The 15,817-nt window shown below is 42.8% G+C and overlaps 2 protein-coding genes across 2 annotated transcripts; both read right to left on the reverse strand.

Moving 5' to 3' along the window:
- Window positions 1-341: 341 nt before the first annotated feature.
- Window positions 342-6,920, reverse strand: LOC110082426 (arylacetamide deacetylase-like 4). Its single transcript, XM_020799951.3, has 4 exons — window positions 6,744-6,920; window positions 5,485-5,701; window positions 3,595-3,658; window positions 342-1,415 (listed from the first exon to the last, which is right to left on the reverse strand). Exons 1-4 carry the CDS (start codon window positions 6,918-6,920, stop codon window positions 641-643), a joined length of 1,233 nt encoding a protein of 410 aa, XP_020655610.2. The 3' UTR covers window positions 342-640.
- Window positions 6,921-11,613: 4,693 nt separating this feature from the next.
- Window positions 11,614-14,869, reverse strand: LOC110082440 (arylacetamide deacetylase-like 4). Its single transcript, XM_078379074.1, has 3 exons — window positions 14,719-14,869; window positions 14,158-14,251; window positions 11,614-12,458 (listed from the first exon to the last, which is right to left on the reverse strand). The coding sequence occupies exons 1-3, from the start codon at window positions 14,867-14,869 to the stop codon at window positions 11,684-11,686; spliced, it is 1,020 nt and encodes a 339-aa protein (XP_078235200.1). The 3' UTR covers window positions 11,614-11,683.
- Window positions 14,870-15,817: the final 948 nt, after the last annotated feature.

Raw genomic sequence — 15,817 nt, forward strand, 5'->3', positions numbered from 1 at the left:
AAAGAACACATCAAAGCAGGCGGATTCCAGAATGAATTCAATGAATTGAAATAAGAATGTTTCATTTGGAGTAGCGCCAGAAGATGCAGGTAACCTTTTTTCTGATGGAACTAATTGATTCATAAGTCAGTGATCGCCTCAGAGGCATTTACCAAGAAAATATTCAGTTGGATTTCTATTCTGCTCTCCCTGATCAAATTATCAACCTAAAGAAATTTGACTCAGGCACGGCTACTTGTTACCTTACCCAGGGCAAAAAGGATCCCTAAGGAGCCTCAAAGGCTGAAAGGAGGTGACAAGAAGCTTTCAATGAATTCAAATTAAATAATACCAACACCAGATGATGACAGTCTCCTACTTAAGGTGGTGTAAAAGTCTGCAGGATTATTTTGCCCAATACGTATTGCAGATCTAACTGACGGCTCCCTACAGCCTTCTCTTCCCGGTATTTAAACTTTTAGCATTTCTTCCAAATGAAAGTGGACAAACTTTTGATCGCCTGATGTGTACACCGATGAAACTTCATGGGAGTTTCGAGGCGCTTCTTTAAATGTTCAGAGACCTCGTGAATATCAGAGAAATCTTTTTCCCCGGGTTTGGGAGACCAGTTGTCCACAGAAAAATCATTTCCCCCCTCTCCCTATAAACCTTTCAAGAAATGCACGATACGTTTCATACTGCTCCGCGTGTTTGGAAATTCAAGTGGTCCATAATCGATGAGGCAAAGTATTCCGTGGAATCCATCCTGAACGTGGCACCACGTCACCGGAACCCCATGATCCTCCAGCCGCTTCTTGTACAACAAACCATCGTCCCTGACAACGTCATATTCGCAGGTTAATATGAATGTTTCGGGCAGCTGGTGAACCACTCCATCTTCTGCTAAAAGAGGGGAAAACATCGGTTCGAAGATACCCTTGGCCTTTTCGTACGACTCTTTGGAAAATGGAGCAGGACCCACGGGCGTGTAGCCTCTGGCCTTAAATTCTTCCGGAATGTTCTTGGCACTAATCCACTCGCTGTACTTCGCCCTCATCTCCTCAGAAACATGGGCACTCTTCAAAATGTCCTCGGTGCATAAATAGGTCCCTGTGAGGTACACCGAGCCATGTTTGAGGAGCCGTTTCTGAAACAAGACGGGAACCGAATGATTTTGCTGATAGGAAGGCAAGCTGAAGTCTACTCCCTGAAGAAAGGGGTACAGGAGGATCTGAGCTCGCAGCTTCGGGAGATCCTTCCTGGTCACCAGATGCTGACAAACGGCAGTCGCAAACGTGCCTCCGCTGCTGTCACCGCCAATCGCAATGCGGTGGGGGTCCACACCGTACTCTTCAGCATGCTTCAGAAAGTGTATTGTGGCGGTGCAACAGTCTAGTACGGGAACCGGGTAAGGATGCTCTGGAGCTAAACGGAAACTGAAACAGAAATGAGCCATGTGTGAATTCATCATCCTGCGTCCCATGACAAAGCAAAAGTGAAAAAGCAAAGTGCACCGCTTATATACCGCCCCATAGCATTTAAAGAAGTCTCTGGGTGGTTTACAATTTAATGATGCAGGCTACCCATTGTCCCCCACCAGCAAACTGGGTACTCAATTTACCAACCTCGGAAGGCTGAGTGAACCTCGGGCCGGCTCCCTAGGATTGAACCTGGGTCGTGAGTAGAGTTTTGGCTGCAGTACTGCAGTTTAACCTCTGCTCCACGAGGCTCAGACAAAAGAACAATCTTCATTTTACCATATCTTTCTGTGTATAAGACTATACCTTTGTCTAAAATCTTTAGACTAAAAACTGAGGGTTGTCCTATACACGGAAGTAAGCTGAGGAGAGAACAAAAACAAGTGGAGGGGAAAGCAGGGATCAAAGCGATCCTGCAGCGCTTCGATCCCTTCCCCCCACTACACTTGCTAATCCCCACTTAGATTTCTTAATTTTGGATTAGAAAAGTGAGGGCATCTTATACATGGGGGCGTCTTATACACGGAAAATTACGGTATTTTATTTTTACATTTGCAACCTCACATTGCTGATTGCTACAGCTTTTTAATATGTAGTCTCCTTCCCAAACACATCTTCATATGCATAGAGACAGACAGGCTGTGCTTTCTTTCTCCTGGCTTCTCAGCATAAATACACTAATCCTCTGTGCATTTTGCAAATGTGCAATCTAACGAAGAAAACAAGAAAAACTCGCTCTGTGTCTAGTCAGACATTTATGCACACATACAGAAACTGCCCTGTTGCCTAAACACGGTAAATTTATTTGCACAACAAGAAATAGGTCCCTTCTAGATTCCATAGTCATGACGAGTGTTGGGTAGGAAGACAACAAAATTCCAAAAAGATAAGCAGATCTGTTTTGAGAAAAAAATAAATGTTTAAATTTGTTAGGAATCGTTCACTTCCTCTTACTGCTTTTTATTTGGATGGATTTTTTTACAATGAAATGTCATACTAGAGAGGTGACACTCGGGGACAAGGAACTATAGTGAAAAAAGGGGGGGGACTCAAATTCCCACCCCAGTTAAGTAGACAAGATAGAAATCCAAATAATTAAATGGAGATGGAGAAGCTGCATTCTCTCTGCTAAAACAAGACCAGCAAGTATAGAACTGATCAAAAATACGCATTCCAGTCCTCAAGAAAAAGGATGCCAAAGAGTGCAGTAATTTGTACCTATGGAACAAGAAATGCTTGATAATCAAGTTGGATTCTTCAAAAGGAAGAGACACTCACGATCACATTGCAAATATATATTGGAGCACACCAAAGAATTTCACAAGGTAAGTCTATGCTTTAAAGATTCAGCAAAGCTTCTGACTGTGTGTATCATGAAAAATATGAATTGTTCTGAAAGAAGTGGGTGTGCCCCAGCACTTGATTGTCATGATGAGTAACTTGAAATATATACAAAAATTAATTCTTAGGACATAGTACAGAGAAACAGAATAGCAATGGTATCAGACAAGCATGCATCAACTCCCCATCTGTTCAATCTGTACCCAGAATGTATCAATATTGGATTAAATCCAAAGGTGGACGGAAAATGGGTGGAAGAAACATCATCAGTTTAAGATACGAGGATGATGCCATCTTACCGGCAGAAAGAAGCAATGACTTGAAACTATTTCAGATGCAAGTGAAGAAAAGAAAGTACAAAAGCAGGAGTATAGTTGAAAGTGAAGAAAGCAAAAATCATAACTCAAAAAAACTCAAGAAATTTAACTTTGACAAGCAAGAGATTGAAATGGTTGTATAGATTTTGTATAGATCGGTTCCACGATCGATCTGAATGGAGACTGTAGCCAAGAAGTCACAAGACTAAGATTTGGGAAGCCAGCTAAGAAGAAACGAGAGGAGACCATCCATCCAGTGTAAGGATGTGATACTGGAGAACGAGGCCAAGATCATCAATGTGTTGGGTATTTCCAGTATGAATGTGGACGCTGAACAGCGAAGAAAGCTGACATAAAAGCTATTGATTTGAAACATAGTGGTGGAGGAGAGAGCTTCTCAGATACCCTGGACAGCTAGAAAAATGAGCAAGAGGAACCTAGACGTTCTTTCTGAATACCTCTGGAAGGAGACCACTTACCCAACATTCACCACTACAGAATCACTTCTTCGAGCAATGTAGCGGCACAGTCTTTCATATGCTTCTGAAAAACACACAATTCCCCCACCCACCCACCCAATTGTGATTAATGGGATATTTCATAACTCTTTTTGAAGAGACGGCACTCGGTTGGAGATGTTTACCCTTCACAGAAATCACTGTGTACCCAAAGGGATCCAGCAATGGGACACTGTGAATTTTCTTGTCTTTAATATCAAAAGCTGCAAGTGGGTGAGAAGAAGCGTTGGCCTGAAACTAAGTCAACTCCAACCTGCAGGACTTTGTTTTCAAATTATAGAATCGTAGATGAATGGAGTTGGAAGGGGCCTATGAGGCCATCAAGTCTAATTCCCTGTTCAATGAAGGAATCCCAATCAAGGTGACTTTTAAAAGTGCATCTAACGTTCTCTCTAACATTTCCAGCATTGGAGCACTCACCACTGTCTAAGGTCATCGGTTCCATTGTCATACTGCTGGAACAGTAAGGAAGTTTTTCCTGATATTCAACCGGAATCTGGCTTCCTGTTGCTTGAGCCCATTATTATGTGTCCTACACTCTGGGATGACTGAAGACAGATCCTGCCCCTCCTCTGTATCATTCTTTTAATTGTTCAAGTCACTTTTTACCTCTTTCTGAAAGCCTATTCAGAAACAGGGAGACCAAAACTAGGATCTGGAATTTGGATTCGTAATTTGGAATTACCACCTTTTGGATTCAAGAATTTTAAAAATTTGGAATGTCCAGATATCTGGAACTCTGTTACAGTCAATGGGAATATATATAGTCACACTCTACCCAAAGAAGAATATGTGATTCTGCTATAGCAGAACACAGACTCTCCCAATGAAAACCACACATGCACACACAGCGAGACACCAAATATATTAATTTATCTGTCTCTATAGAATAAAATCTTATTCCTGTCCCTGATGTACCCCAAATTAGTCTAAATCTAATAAAATATTTCCCTGTTCATTGATAATATAGTAATCTAGGAATGTAAATATTATGTAAATCCTAAATCTTATTCCTAATTATTAGTCCTAATTCCTAAGTAAACAATATACAATGACATGTAGAGGACTCAGAAAAGGACACTGAGAAAACTGCTGCAATGCAGGCTTGCACCAGAGTTCTCATCCCAGCTCCCTTCCCTTGGGAAACGCACGGCAACCCCAATAAGAAGACATTGCATTCTCTGCCCTCACGATCTTTAAATGCCACTTCTCAAGAAATCACCAGGTTGCCTGAGAAATAGGTTTCACTTTTACTTCTTCCTCTAGTTAGCAGAAACCTAGCCTTTGGCTCTTTAACCTATACAAGTAGATAGCACTCTGAATATTAGGAATTATTATTACAGATATTCAGAACGATCATCTCCTGATTCAGATATATTTGGAACTCTCTGGAAGCAGCATTATTCGGTGAATTCCAAATATTTTTGAATCGGAATGTGCACCCTGATTCAGACGTTCTTTTACAGTGTGCAGATCACACACCTCTAATTTTTAAAGGATTTCTATGAAGTTAGAATCAGCAATGTAGGCTATCATCTTGCAAAGGATCCCCAGTTGTGACATTCGTTTGCATATAAAGGGTGCTTAAAGCATGCTGTGACTTTCACCGTCTCGCCATCAAATGTGGTGACCCTTTTCAGGGTTTTTCTAGACAGACAACACTCAGATAGACAACAACCATTACCCTTCTTCTAGAGGTGCCCTGGGGCCATACAGCTTGCCCACAGCTCCACAGGCTGGCTCTTCTCCCAACCTCTGACTCTCCAGCCAGATACCTAAATCCACTTACTAAAAACTACCATTGCGAATACTTCTGCATCCATATAATGAAATGTATTCTGTTGAACTTACCGATGGTGCCTATAATTCCAATTCCTCCATGAGTATACACCAGACCTCTCCTGTTTCCAACTGGTGTTGTTGTGGGCCAATACACCCTCACAGGAACCTCATCAAAAGTCAAGTCTTTGATGATCAGCTTTGAGGTCTTCTTTGGTGGTATTCCTTTAAAAATAGCCCTCCAGATTTTATACCGATGGCAAATGCCAAGTTTCTCTAAGAGCACTGCCTAATTAAAGAAAGACATTGAGAAGAAATCAGCACAGAATACAATTGTTAATATCAGCCTTAAATCCTCCTATAGCTGAAGGGGGGAAAAATCCAGAGAGATCTGTTACCTAGAGGCCAAACGATTTATAAACCACTACTCATATGAATGTGTGGGTTTGTTTGTTTTTTCGAATTGTGTTTGAATTGTAAAACAGCTGCTTCGAAAATATTGTTATAGATCTAACTTTTTGCTTCAAGTAAGAACATAACTGTGTTTTTAGTTGTGCCCGTTTTTAAGCGTCTGTGAGCTATTTTGGGTCCTTGCATGAAATGAAAGGTGGCATCGAAGATGGTTGTCCAGGAAATATCCAGATGATCAAGTGGTGGTGGTGATGGGGAAGCCAGATTTGATGTAGAATGGGCGGCTGGTTCATCATTCAGCGATCAGTGCATCACCAGAATGATGTACGTGTAAACAACATATATATCGTTGTCGTCGTCTTAAAACTGCAAAGCTGTCAAGGAGGCACAGGGGGAACTGAACTCTCAACCTCTTCCTACGCAGCCAGATACCTCAACCACAGAGTTATCCAGCGGTTCTCACCGAGCTATCTAGCAGTTGAACAATCCCCCATTTCCAATTTTTTAGTCATGGACAAGATCTCTCAACTGTGGAATTCATGATGCATCAACTCAGCAGATGGGACGGGAGAAATCCAGGTGGAATTCAAGAAGCAACCATTTCACGTTTTCTGAACGTTTTCTTCATTTTGAAGACCTTTTTTATATAAAAAAGACTATCACAAGAGCTGTTAAAAGACTGAAAAAAATAGATGGGGGGGGGAAGTGGCTCACAATGAAAATGGGAGCAGAGAAGAAAACATTTTGCGTCACAACTTTGCCTGAAGATTTAGAGATTTATCTCAGTGGAATTAATTCTACAAGACGTCGGTTGTGAGTATCACTCATGATCTCTTATTTTTACAAAAGCTTCTGTGCAACTTTGCTTTGTTGCACACAAAAATCTACACACAAATCAGATAAACATGAGGAGAACTTACCACTCCAAAAGCCATATTGAGGATAAAATTGAACAGGCGCAGTTTTTTTCCTCGCGGAATACCTGGCGGGATATGTGTCCTTTTCATATCATAATAAATGTCATATCCTAAAATCGCCGCGAGGATGGCAATGCTTGCATATGATGCCAACGTCCACAGAATCGAAAGAAATTCCATTGTCGTCTTCTAACAGGATTGCTCGTATCCTCTCATCTCAGCGATGACTTCTAATGCTTTTTTTTCCAACTCCATATCTTAGTATGTAGTTATCTAGCCATCTGACACCCATATAATTAGGACTTGAGCAATCGCCTAAATACATTCCAAATTATACGTTGCCTTCCCATTTGAATGATGTGTCATTTGACAAGCAAGATGAATTCTTAGAGGATAATTATGTCCCTTCCCACCCTTGTGACTAGACAGGATTATAAAGATTTGCAAATCAGTACTTCCAAATTTAAGGTCAGTAGATTTTTTTCCCCCACTACCATCCTAAATCTTAAGAGTAAGACTAGATTAAAGAGTAGACATTTGGTCAAGATGGGCAGGGTAGAAATCTAATAAAATGAATAAAATCAAATTAAAAAGACAGTTAATCATATACTTTTGTTTACAAAGAAGGGTTCACTCTAAGTGTGAGCTGGTTCATGTTAAGCCTCTGTGGGAGGAGATTTCCGATCTCCTCCTCCTTGCAACCAGATAGTCCATCTGCATTGTGCAGCCACACCCAGGAGAATATATGTATTTTGTGTTTTTGGAGCAACAAAAACGAGAGAGACCTGTAACATCTTTGAAGCTGTCAAGTTTTATGTTGTATAAGCTTTTGGTTGCATGGAGGGCAGCCTCAATAGATGAGCGTTTGGACAATGTTGAGGAGGGCAGAAGGTGCAACGTATCCAAGACTGGGCTTACCAGTGGTTGGGCAGTGGGCTCTCAAGGGTTGCTGAGAGTCCCTATAGGTCAGTGGTTCTCAAACTTGGGTTCCCAGAGGTTCTTGGACTGCAGCTCCCAGAAATCTTGGCCAGCACAGCAAGTGGTGAAGGCTTCCGAAGAATATCTGGGGACCCAAGTTTAAGAACCACTGACATAGATCAGTGGTCCTCAATGTTGGGCCTCCAGATGTTATTGAACTACAACTCCCAGAAGCCTTCGCCGCCACCTCTGCTGGCCAGGATTTCTGGGAGTTGAAGTCCAAGAACATCTGGAGGCCCAAGGTTGGGGACCACTGCTATAGATGACAGATAAGCATAAGAGCATGTGATACCATTGTTGGACCATTTAAAAAATCAACAAAATGGCAAGCTTTTCATGGACGAACCCCACTTCATCAGGCTGAGCACAACCTTTTAATGAGTAGTGCATGAAAATTTTAGTTTGGAGTCCAAAAAGTGACGGGACATGTCTGTGAGAAGTAACTCCAAGCCACCTGTGAATGTGGTCTCAACCATCTTTACAGCATGGATTTGAATTTTTACACCCTACTCTTAAGACCAAGAGGCTGCCAATTAGCCATGTAATTGCCCCCACACATACTGTACATGGACACACACAAACATTGGCTGGTTGAACCATGATGTTTCCTTTTGGTTGCGTGGGTGGGGAAGAAAATAACACGAAAATCTAATAGTGGTTGTTGACAGTCATTCATACTCAGTGTTGGGTCACAAGTACATTCAGGCATCCATCAGCAGACTAACTAGTGGAGAGAAAAGGTCTCGGTTTAAGTCCTGTAAAATGGAAGCGTACGACCCACTGCTAGATGGGTTTAGAATGTACGGTATTTAAGTTCTCAAAGAATTTCTTTAATATATTTAAGTCTCAGGAGTCTTTCTTTAAGGTCTTCTTGTTATATCGTTTGAATGCCATGTCATAGACATATTATTTATCAATGTTAAAAGAACATATTCCACACTCCATTTTGGTTTTTTCAATTTTATTCCAAGAAAAAAAAGGCTTGGGGGGGGGAAATGGGGGGAAAATAGTGTAGTAACACATCCAAATCTGCATTCATGAACTGCTGTATATTTATAATTCAGTTCTTTAAAAAAATTCTGATTCAATAAGCCGGGGAATCCCCCGATATTGCTACACAATACCATGCTTGCGTTGCCATCAGGAAAAAGGATGCCAAGCTTTACATAGCAAAGGGCAGCCTGACAACACCCATGGCAGCAGACAAGATGGTCTACAGGATCCCCTCTTGTGCTCACCACAGTTCACAAAGTGACATCACACAAGGGAAAATCTGAGAAGCTGTTTTCCTCAATTAACTATTTTTCACCCAAACATAAAGCAAAGCTGTTTTTCAACAAGTGTTAATGGTAATGAGTAGTAGAGAGTATCCTGTGATCGTTCTTGTCTGTGTGTCCCTAATCCTTCTGGGAACAGATGAAAGGGCAGCTTTTTAAATTGGAGACAGATTTTATTTAAGGCCTCCACCCCTGCTGAGTGAGGGATTTTCTGCATGCACATTTATGGCCTCCCTGATCCCTCTCTCAAACCACCTATCTTCTCAGTCCAAAATGAGAAAGATCACTGTTAATGACCGTCAAGGCCACATGACAATGGGTGGAGAAGGACTGCAGAAGTGGAATTATCCCTCACCCCCCAGTCCTTTGTCCTTCTAACAAGCCTATTCAGACCATGGGGAATTGAAACCAACATGGAGGATATATCAGGGATCTCCCACCGACTCTCCTCAGACTGAAGAAGAGCTACTTGGATGAGTAGTGAAACATTTCACCCTAACAAGAAAGAAGTCCGGTTGTCAGGACTTGACTTCCAGATAAGGGTTTAGGGATGATATGAATAAGAACTTTGCAAGAAATGAGATACATTCAGAGGAGACAAATTTAAAAATACAGGCAATGGAGCAACTGGCAAAAGACAACGCTGCGAAGCTATATTGGCATAAAGTGAAATTTACAGATATTCAGAAACAACTAATCAAAGTACTGTACAGGTTAAAGAGAGGAAATCAAAGGTAAGGATCAGAGGAATTTCTGAATCAACTGACTCGACAGAAAAAGTTAGCGGAAGATATTCTAAACTGGATTTTTAAAAAGGCTCTGGACCTGGACTGCAACACATGGCCAGAATTCATTGAATAGGCCCTTAAAAAGGAGTCAGAGTGTTCTCAAGGAACATATTGCTGGCATATTTAAGAATTGACCTGAGGGCATGTAATTGTTACTGTTAAGCCAGATCCCTTGCTCATTGCGTAACAGCAGTCATGCCAGTAATAAGAGACCTTCTGTATCTTTTCCTCCTCCATAGTCTTCTAGACTCATGAATAGTGATGGGGATATTCGTCAACAAATATGAATATCACCATCCCAGCTGGACCTAATGAGGGTCTGGCCCCTGGGACCGACTCATCCACTCGCATCTCGCAGCACCTCAAAGGCCCCACTCCTCCCATCAATGGCTCCAGGAGGTCAGCCGTCTTCCTGCTAGACTCATCCTCCTGCCCCCTACCTGGAGTGGCCATCTGAGCAGGGAGACAGATGAGCTCCTGGCACCATTGGCTGGAGGAGTGGGATCTTTGTGGCACCAGGATGCACAACCCGACGGGTCAGTCCCATGGGCCAAACTCTCGTTAGATATTCGTATCCCCATCTCTACCCACGAGCACCTAACCAGTCGCATGAATGGAGCATGATTAAGAGCCAGCAAACTCTGCTCCCCCTGCCTTGAACAAGACTAATGGCTGCTTTCTGGTTTCCCCCACTACTCTCTCTCTCTCCCATAAAAGCACATCCCTCTGCCAGCAAACAAAGACCCAAGTTAACCGCTTCTCCTCCGGTACGTAAAAGAGAGCTGGCAGCAACCGGTGCCAATATCAGAATAAAACTAAGACAGGAGGGGATGATTATGATGGTATATCAGGTGTAGGAGGAAGAGATACAAAAAGTGAAGTTGTAACAAGGGTCCTCCTCGAAATTCGGCTGGAGACTCAGCATCCACATCTCTTGACACACGACTCCTCCTGCAACTTCAAGTTCCATAGTAAGTGTGCCCTTAGTTGCCTCTGGCAAGGCTTCGAGTGTAATGGACTTCTCAAGGTTTGAAACCTTGTCCACTTCAAGTGCTGAAAAGGATCGTGGCGTTGTAGGAGGGAAAAAACTGCTCTGAAAATCACACCGCTTTCAAAAGTGCAGCGTGAGTTTGTCGCTTTACAAAACAACCCGCTGCTTTTCAAAACAACACACTGCGTTCCTGCTTGTCTGGGAACAAAGTTAATGATAAGACAGCACAGCAGAAGTATCTCATTCAACGTGTGCCTGTTTTTGAGAGAAAGCATCAACCACGATGTAATGCAAACAATTAAAAACATGAGGGTGGAAGTCCAGATTTAAAAAGGTCTATTGTGCCCTAATGGACAGCGCATATATTGTACGAAATGCATGTTATACAATAGTGCCATCTACTGATGTCAACATGAAACACTTTGAAGCTCAGTTTCTCAGCACCGAACTCCACCATCTGAATTGGGCCCTACAGGCAAAGGGCTATTCCAGGAATGAAATCGCAAGAGCCATCAAACCAGTTCTGACTGCTGTCCTTTGAAGATGTCGGCCCCAGAGACTGGCGAAACATTAGGAAGAAAAACCTTACCAACACGGCCAAACAGCCTGGAAAACCCACAACAACCAACGAAAGCAATTATACAATTTCCCAATCATCCTGTCACACATCCAACTGTGTGATTGGAAGCAGACCCCAGACCTCCATCTATGGTGGAGAATTGATGAAACAGCTCCTTCCGCTTGCCTGATTTCCCTGATCCGATTGATAAACCAATAGAATCCCGGCCAAAGTTTCAGAAAAAAAAATATTTTTTAGATTTCCAAAGACTTCACACCATTAAAACCAGAGGCATAGCCCCTGAAGGAAGCTCAGAGCTAGCCCTACAGAGAAAAAGAGATGATTCTGTTTCAGAGACGTTCCAAGAAACGTATGGCGTGTTGAAAGTCGCTCCGCGTTTTTTGAAATTCAAACATATACCTATCTATAGGAAAGAGTATTCCATGGAACCCGGTCTCATCGTGAACCCATGTCACAGGTACGCCGTTATCCTCCAGCCGTTTCTTGTACAGCAATCCATCATCCCTGAGAACATCATACTCACAGGTAAATATGAATGCCTCAGGAAGCTGGCGGATGACATCATCTTCTCCTAAAAGTGGGGAAATCATTGGGTCAAAAACTAATTTGCACATTGTGTACAGTTTTTCCGAAAATGGAGCAGGGGCCACAGCCACGTAGTCCCTAACTTTAAACTCTTCTGGAATGTTTTCGGCGCTGATCCATTTTTTGTAGCGTACCCTTAGTTCCTCAGGAACATGTGCGTTCCTCATAACGTCGCTTACATCTTTAATTTTTTCATTAAGATACCTCAAGCCGAGTTCGACAGCGTTCTTCTTGGACATAACAGGGACGGAACAGTTTTGCTGATAGGAAGGCAGGCATAAGTCCACTCCTTGGAGAAATGGGTAAAACAGGAGCTGGGACCGAAGCCGAGGGAGATCCTTTCTAGTCACCAGAATCTGACAAACGGCTGAAGTAATTGCGCCACCACTGCTGTCCCCAGCAACGGAAACACGGTTGGGGTCCACTCCGTATTCCTTGGCGTTCTTCAGAAAGTGCACAGTCGCTGCGATGCAGTCTTGGTACTGGGCTGGGAAGGGATGCTCAGGAGCTTGCCTGTATCTGAAAGAATGGCGAAGAACGAGATGAATGCATGGTTAAGAATATTGGGCCAAACGATCCACCATGGCTTCAAGTCTATCACCATTTATGCATAGGGTTTTTTTTACCAAAAGGCTGGCTGGCTGGCTGAGTGGTTTAGGTCTCTGGCTATAGAGCCAGAGGATGGGAATTTGATTCCCCCACTGTATGCCTCCTGGGAGAAGAGCCAGCCTGGGTGGCCTTGGGCCAGCTGCACAGCAGTCCCAGGGATCCCTCCCCAGAAGAAGGGAAGGGGAAATCTGAGTCTTCTCTCCCTGGAAACCCCTGCAAAGGGTTGCCATGAGTCAGAATTGACTTGATAGCACACAGTTACTATTACTGTATTTTACCATAATCAATCCTACCTAGTTATGCTCCTGTACTCTTTCTTTATATTCCTCTAGCAGTTTGTGTGTGTGTGTGTGTGTGTGTGTGTGTGTGTGAATCCTCTCCAACTTTTAACTCAGACCTTGTAGAAAATATCCACAGTGCTAAATTTATTTGTGGGACAGTTTTCAGAACCTTGGATAGTTCCTTGAAAATTTTGAGTAAGATGAAGAGAAAATCCCCACCTGCCCTGTGATATAGCAATGTGTCCCTTACTGCCTGTATTTTTTTCCTTCAATGCCTTTCCTTCCCTACTTAGAGTATAACAGACCAAGAATATTCCTTTCCCTTATCTCTCAAGGATGACAGGAAAGGACCACCACCCCAAAAAAACCACCTTTAGAAGGAAATGCCAAGGACACAGATATGCTTCTAATTCTTAGTTTACAAATCTGTCACCAGGCATTCTTTCCTTGATGTTTCTTTGAGGGGGGGGAAATAGGGGGCAATAAAACAACTCATGATTTCTGAACATTCTCAGTACCGAAGTCTTGGCTGTTTATGCATGACTCAACCCATCTCCTGGAAAGAGAGAGGAAAAGAGAGACCACAGAGGTGGCGGCATTTGCCTTAAACAAATATGCCGGTGCAAATAAGGTCCCACAGCGTCTATTGTGGAAGTAAATCAAAACCCTCCCCATTTGGGGGAGGGAGGCTTAAGTTGGTCAGAGTCCCCGAAGAATTTCCAGGAATCTCCCTTTCAGAAACTTCCTATGGGGGGGAATCAGAAGCCTAATGAACATCTTAGGAGTCCCCTCCCACTGATGGAAACCTAATCATGGGTTTCTGCTTTAGACACGCTCCAGTGCTGGAGGCATACAAGAGAAAATTGGAAAGCCATCTGTCACATCTGCTTTGATTCGGTTTTCTGCATTGAGCAAGGGGTTGGACTCGATGGCCTTAGAGGCCCCTTCCAATTTCATTATTCTGTGAAGACAGGTTTAGGCTGAATATCAGGGAAAAGTTCTTAACTGTTAGAGTAGTACAACAATGGAACAATGGAACAATGGAACCCATGGCCTCGGGAAGTGGTGAGCGCTCCAACTCTGAAGGCATTGAAAGACAGCCAATCTGTGAGATCTACAGTACTTTGTATTTGCATCCCTCCATTAAGCAGGGGGTTGGACTTGATGACCTTATAGACCCCTTTCCAACTCCATTATTCTATGGCTCTGTGATTACATGAGGTTAAATGAAGAGCTACATGGGGAAAGCAGTTCACTGCATTCCAAAACTGAACATCACCTCTGTATCAAAGTAAGGGATTCCATTTTCTCAGCACAAATACACTTACCTGACACAGACAATCACGGTGTCACTTTTACGAGCAAGGTAGCGACAGGTCCTTTCATAGGCTTCTGGAAAACACAAGTGTTTGGGTTTGGAATCTATTGGAAGGGGACCAGAACTTATTCTTAATAGATGCCATGATCCCTTTCCAAACAGAACTTTCAGGATTGTTGGAGGTTTACCTTTGGAATTGCAAGCAATTATAGGATGAGGTGAAAGCTGTGTTAAACACATCAGGCACAGCTTGATTAGTTAAAGATGCTGATACGATCTTCTAAAAGTGGTCCACCCCCCAAATGACTAACTGCAATCCCATGACACCAGGGGAGAAAAGACACAGCCAGCCTAGACATGCAACAATGGGCTCAAATTGCAGGAAATTTTCTCAAATGTTCATCATCTTCCAATGTGATCTGAAGATGCTTCACTTATAGCAAAAGCACACTTGTGCTTTTCCGCACTTAGAAGGCTCTCTAACGAACATTTCTGGAAACGTTGTGTTAAACAGAATTCTAAGCTAAAAGCAAAGCTGCAGAAATTTCTGGGCTCCTTCTAAACAACTTACGAATGCTCCCAAGCATGTAAGCTCCTCCATAAAAGTACACCAGTCCTCTTCTGCTCCCATCAGACTTCGTCTTGGGCCAGTACACCCTCACCGGCACGTCATCAAAAAGCAGATCTTTAACCGTCAGCTTTGATGTCCTCCTTGGTGGCATTCCTTTTAAGACGATTCTCCAGATTTTGTATCTCTGACAAATGCTCAGCTTTTCCAGAAGTTTGCTCTGTTTTAAGAGACAAGAATTTAGTGCCATGTCACTGTAGCCTTTAGATCCTCTGCTTGAAGCAAAATATTCTGAAGACATCCCTCTGCTGGTCTACAGAGGAGATGCACAGAGGCTGATGAATGCTACCCACGTCCTGGAGATCAACAATATGCAGCAATAGTTTCCACTCAACTTCTGGGAGATGATAGCTGAAAAGGGACTTTTGACCTAAAGTGGTTTGAATTTCCCTGAGCAGAAACTGTAGAAAAGCAGAGCATCTAACAAGGAAGGCAGATAGTTTTTCTGTCAGTTCTATGTCCTGTCACATTTACAACTGCACAACCAGAGGAAGACGCAAGAATACCCACTACAGAATCACATAAACACCAGGATTTGCGCCTCGGCCGTAATCCTGAAGTTTTGGGTGATTTTCTTCTTGTTGTTGTTGTGGGTACAGCAAAATCTTTCCTGTAACCTCTAACACTCTCACGTAGAGATAGGCACGAATCAGGAAAATCATGATTTGTGATCTGTCACAATCAGCAAATCACGAATTAAGAATTTACTATTTTTCCTGACGAATTGACAAATCAACTTGTCAATTCATTTTTTTTACTTTAAAACCCTATTAAATGCCTCCCCCCAGCACTGAAAGACACCATGTTCACAGGGAAGCTTCAACTGACTCTCTTCTACAAATCCTGCAAGTTTGGTGAAGTTTGTGTTTTTTATGTCCAAGTAATACACTGACAAGGAGGCTCCCCTCAGGAAAGTGCCCTTCAGCAGCTGGCTTAGGAAAACCCCAAACTTCACCAAAATTGGACAGATTGGAGAGGAGGGACAGAGGAAACTTCCCTGAAATTTTGGTATTTCTAGGTGCCTGGGAGGCTGTTTTGTCAC

The sequence above is a fragment of the Pogona vitticeps genome, chromosome 7, assembly GCF_051106095.1.
Source record: "Pogona vitticeps strain Pit_001003342236 chromosome 7, PviZW2.1, whole genome shotgun sequence".
Classification (NCBI taxonomy): domain Eukaryota; kingdom Metazoa; phylum Chordata; class Lepidosauria; order Squamata; family Agamidae; genus Pogona; species Pogona vitticeps.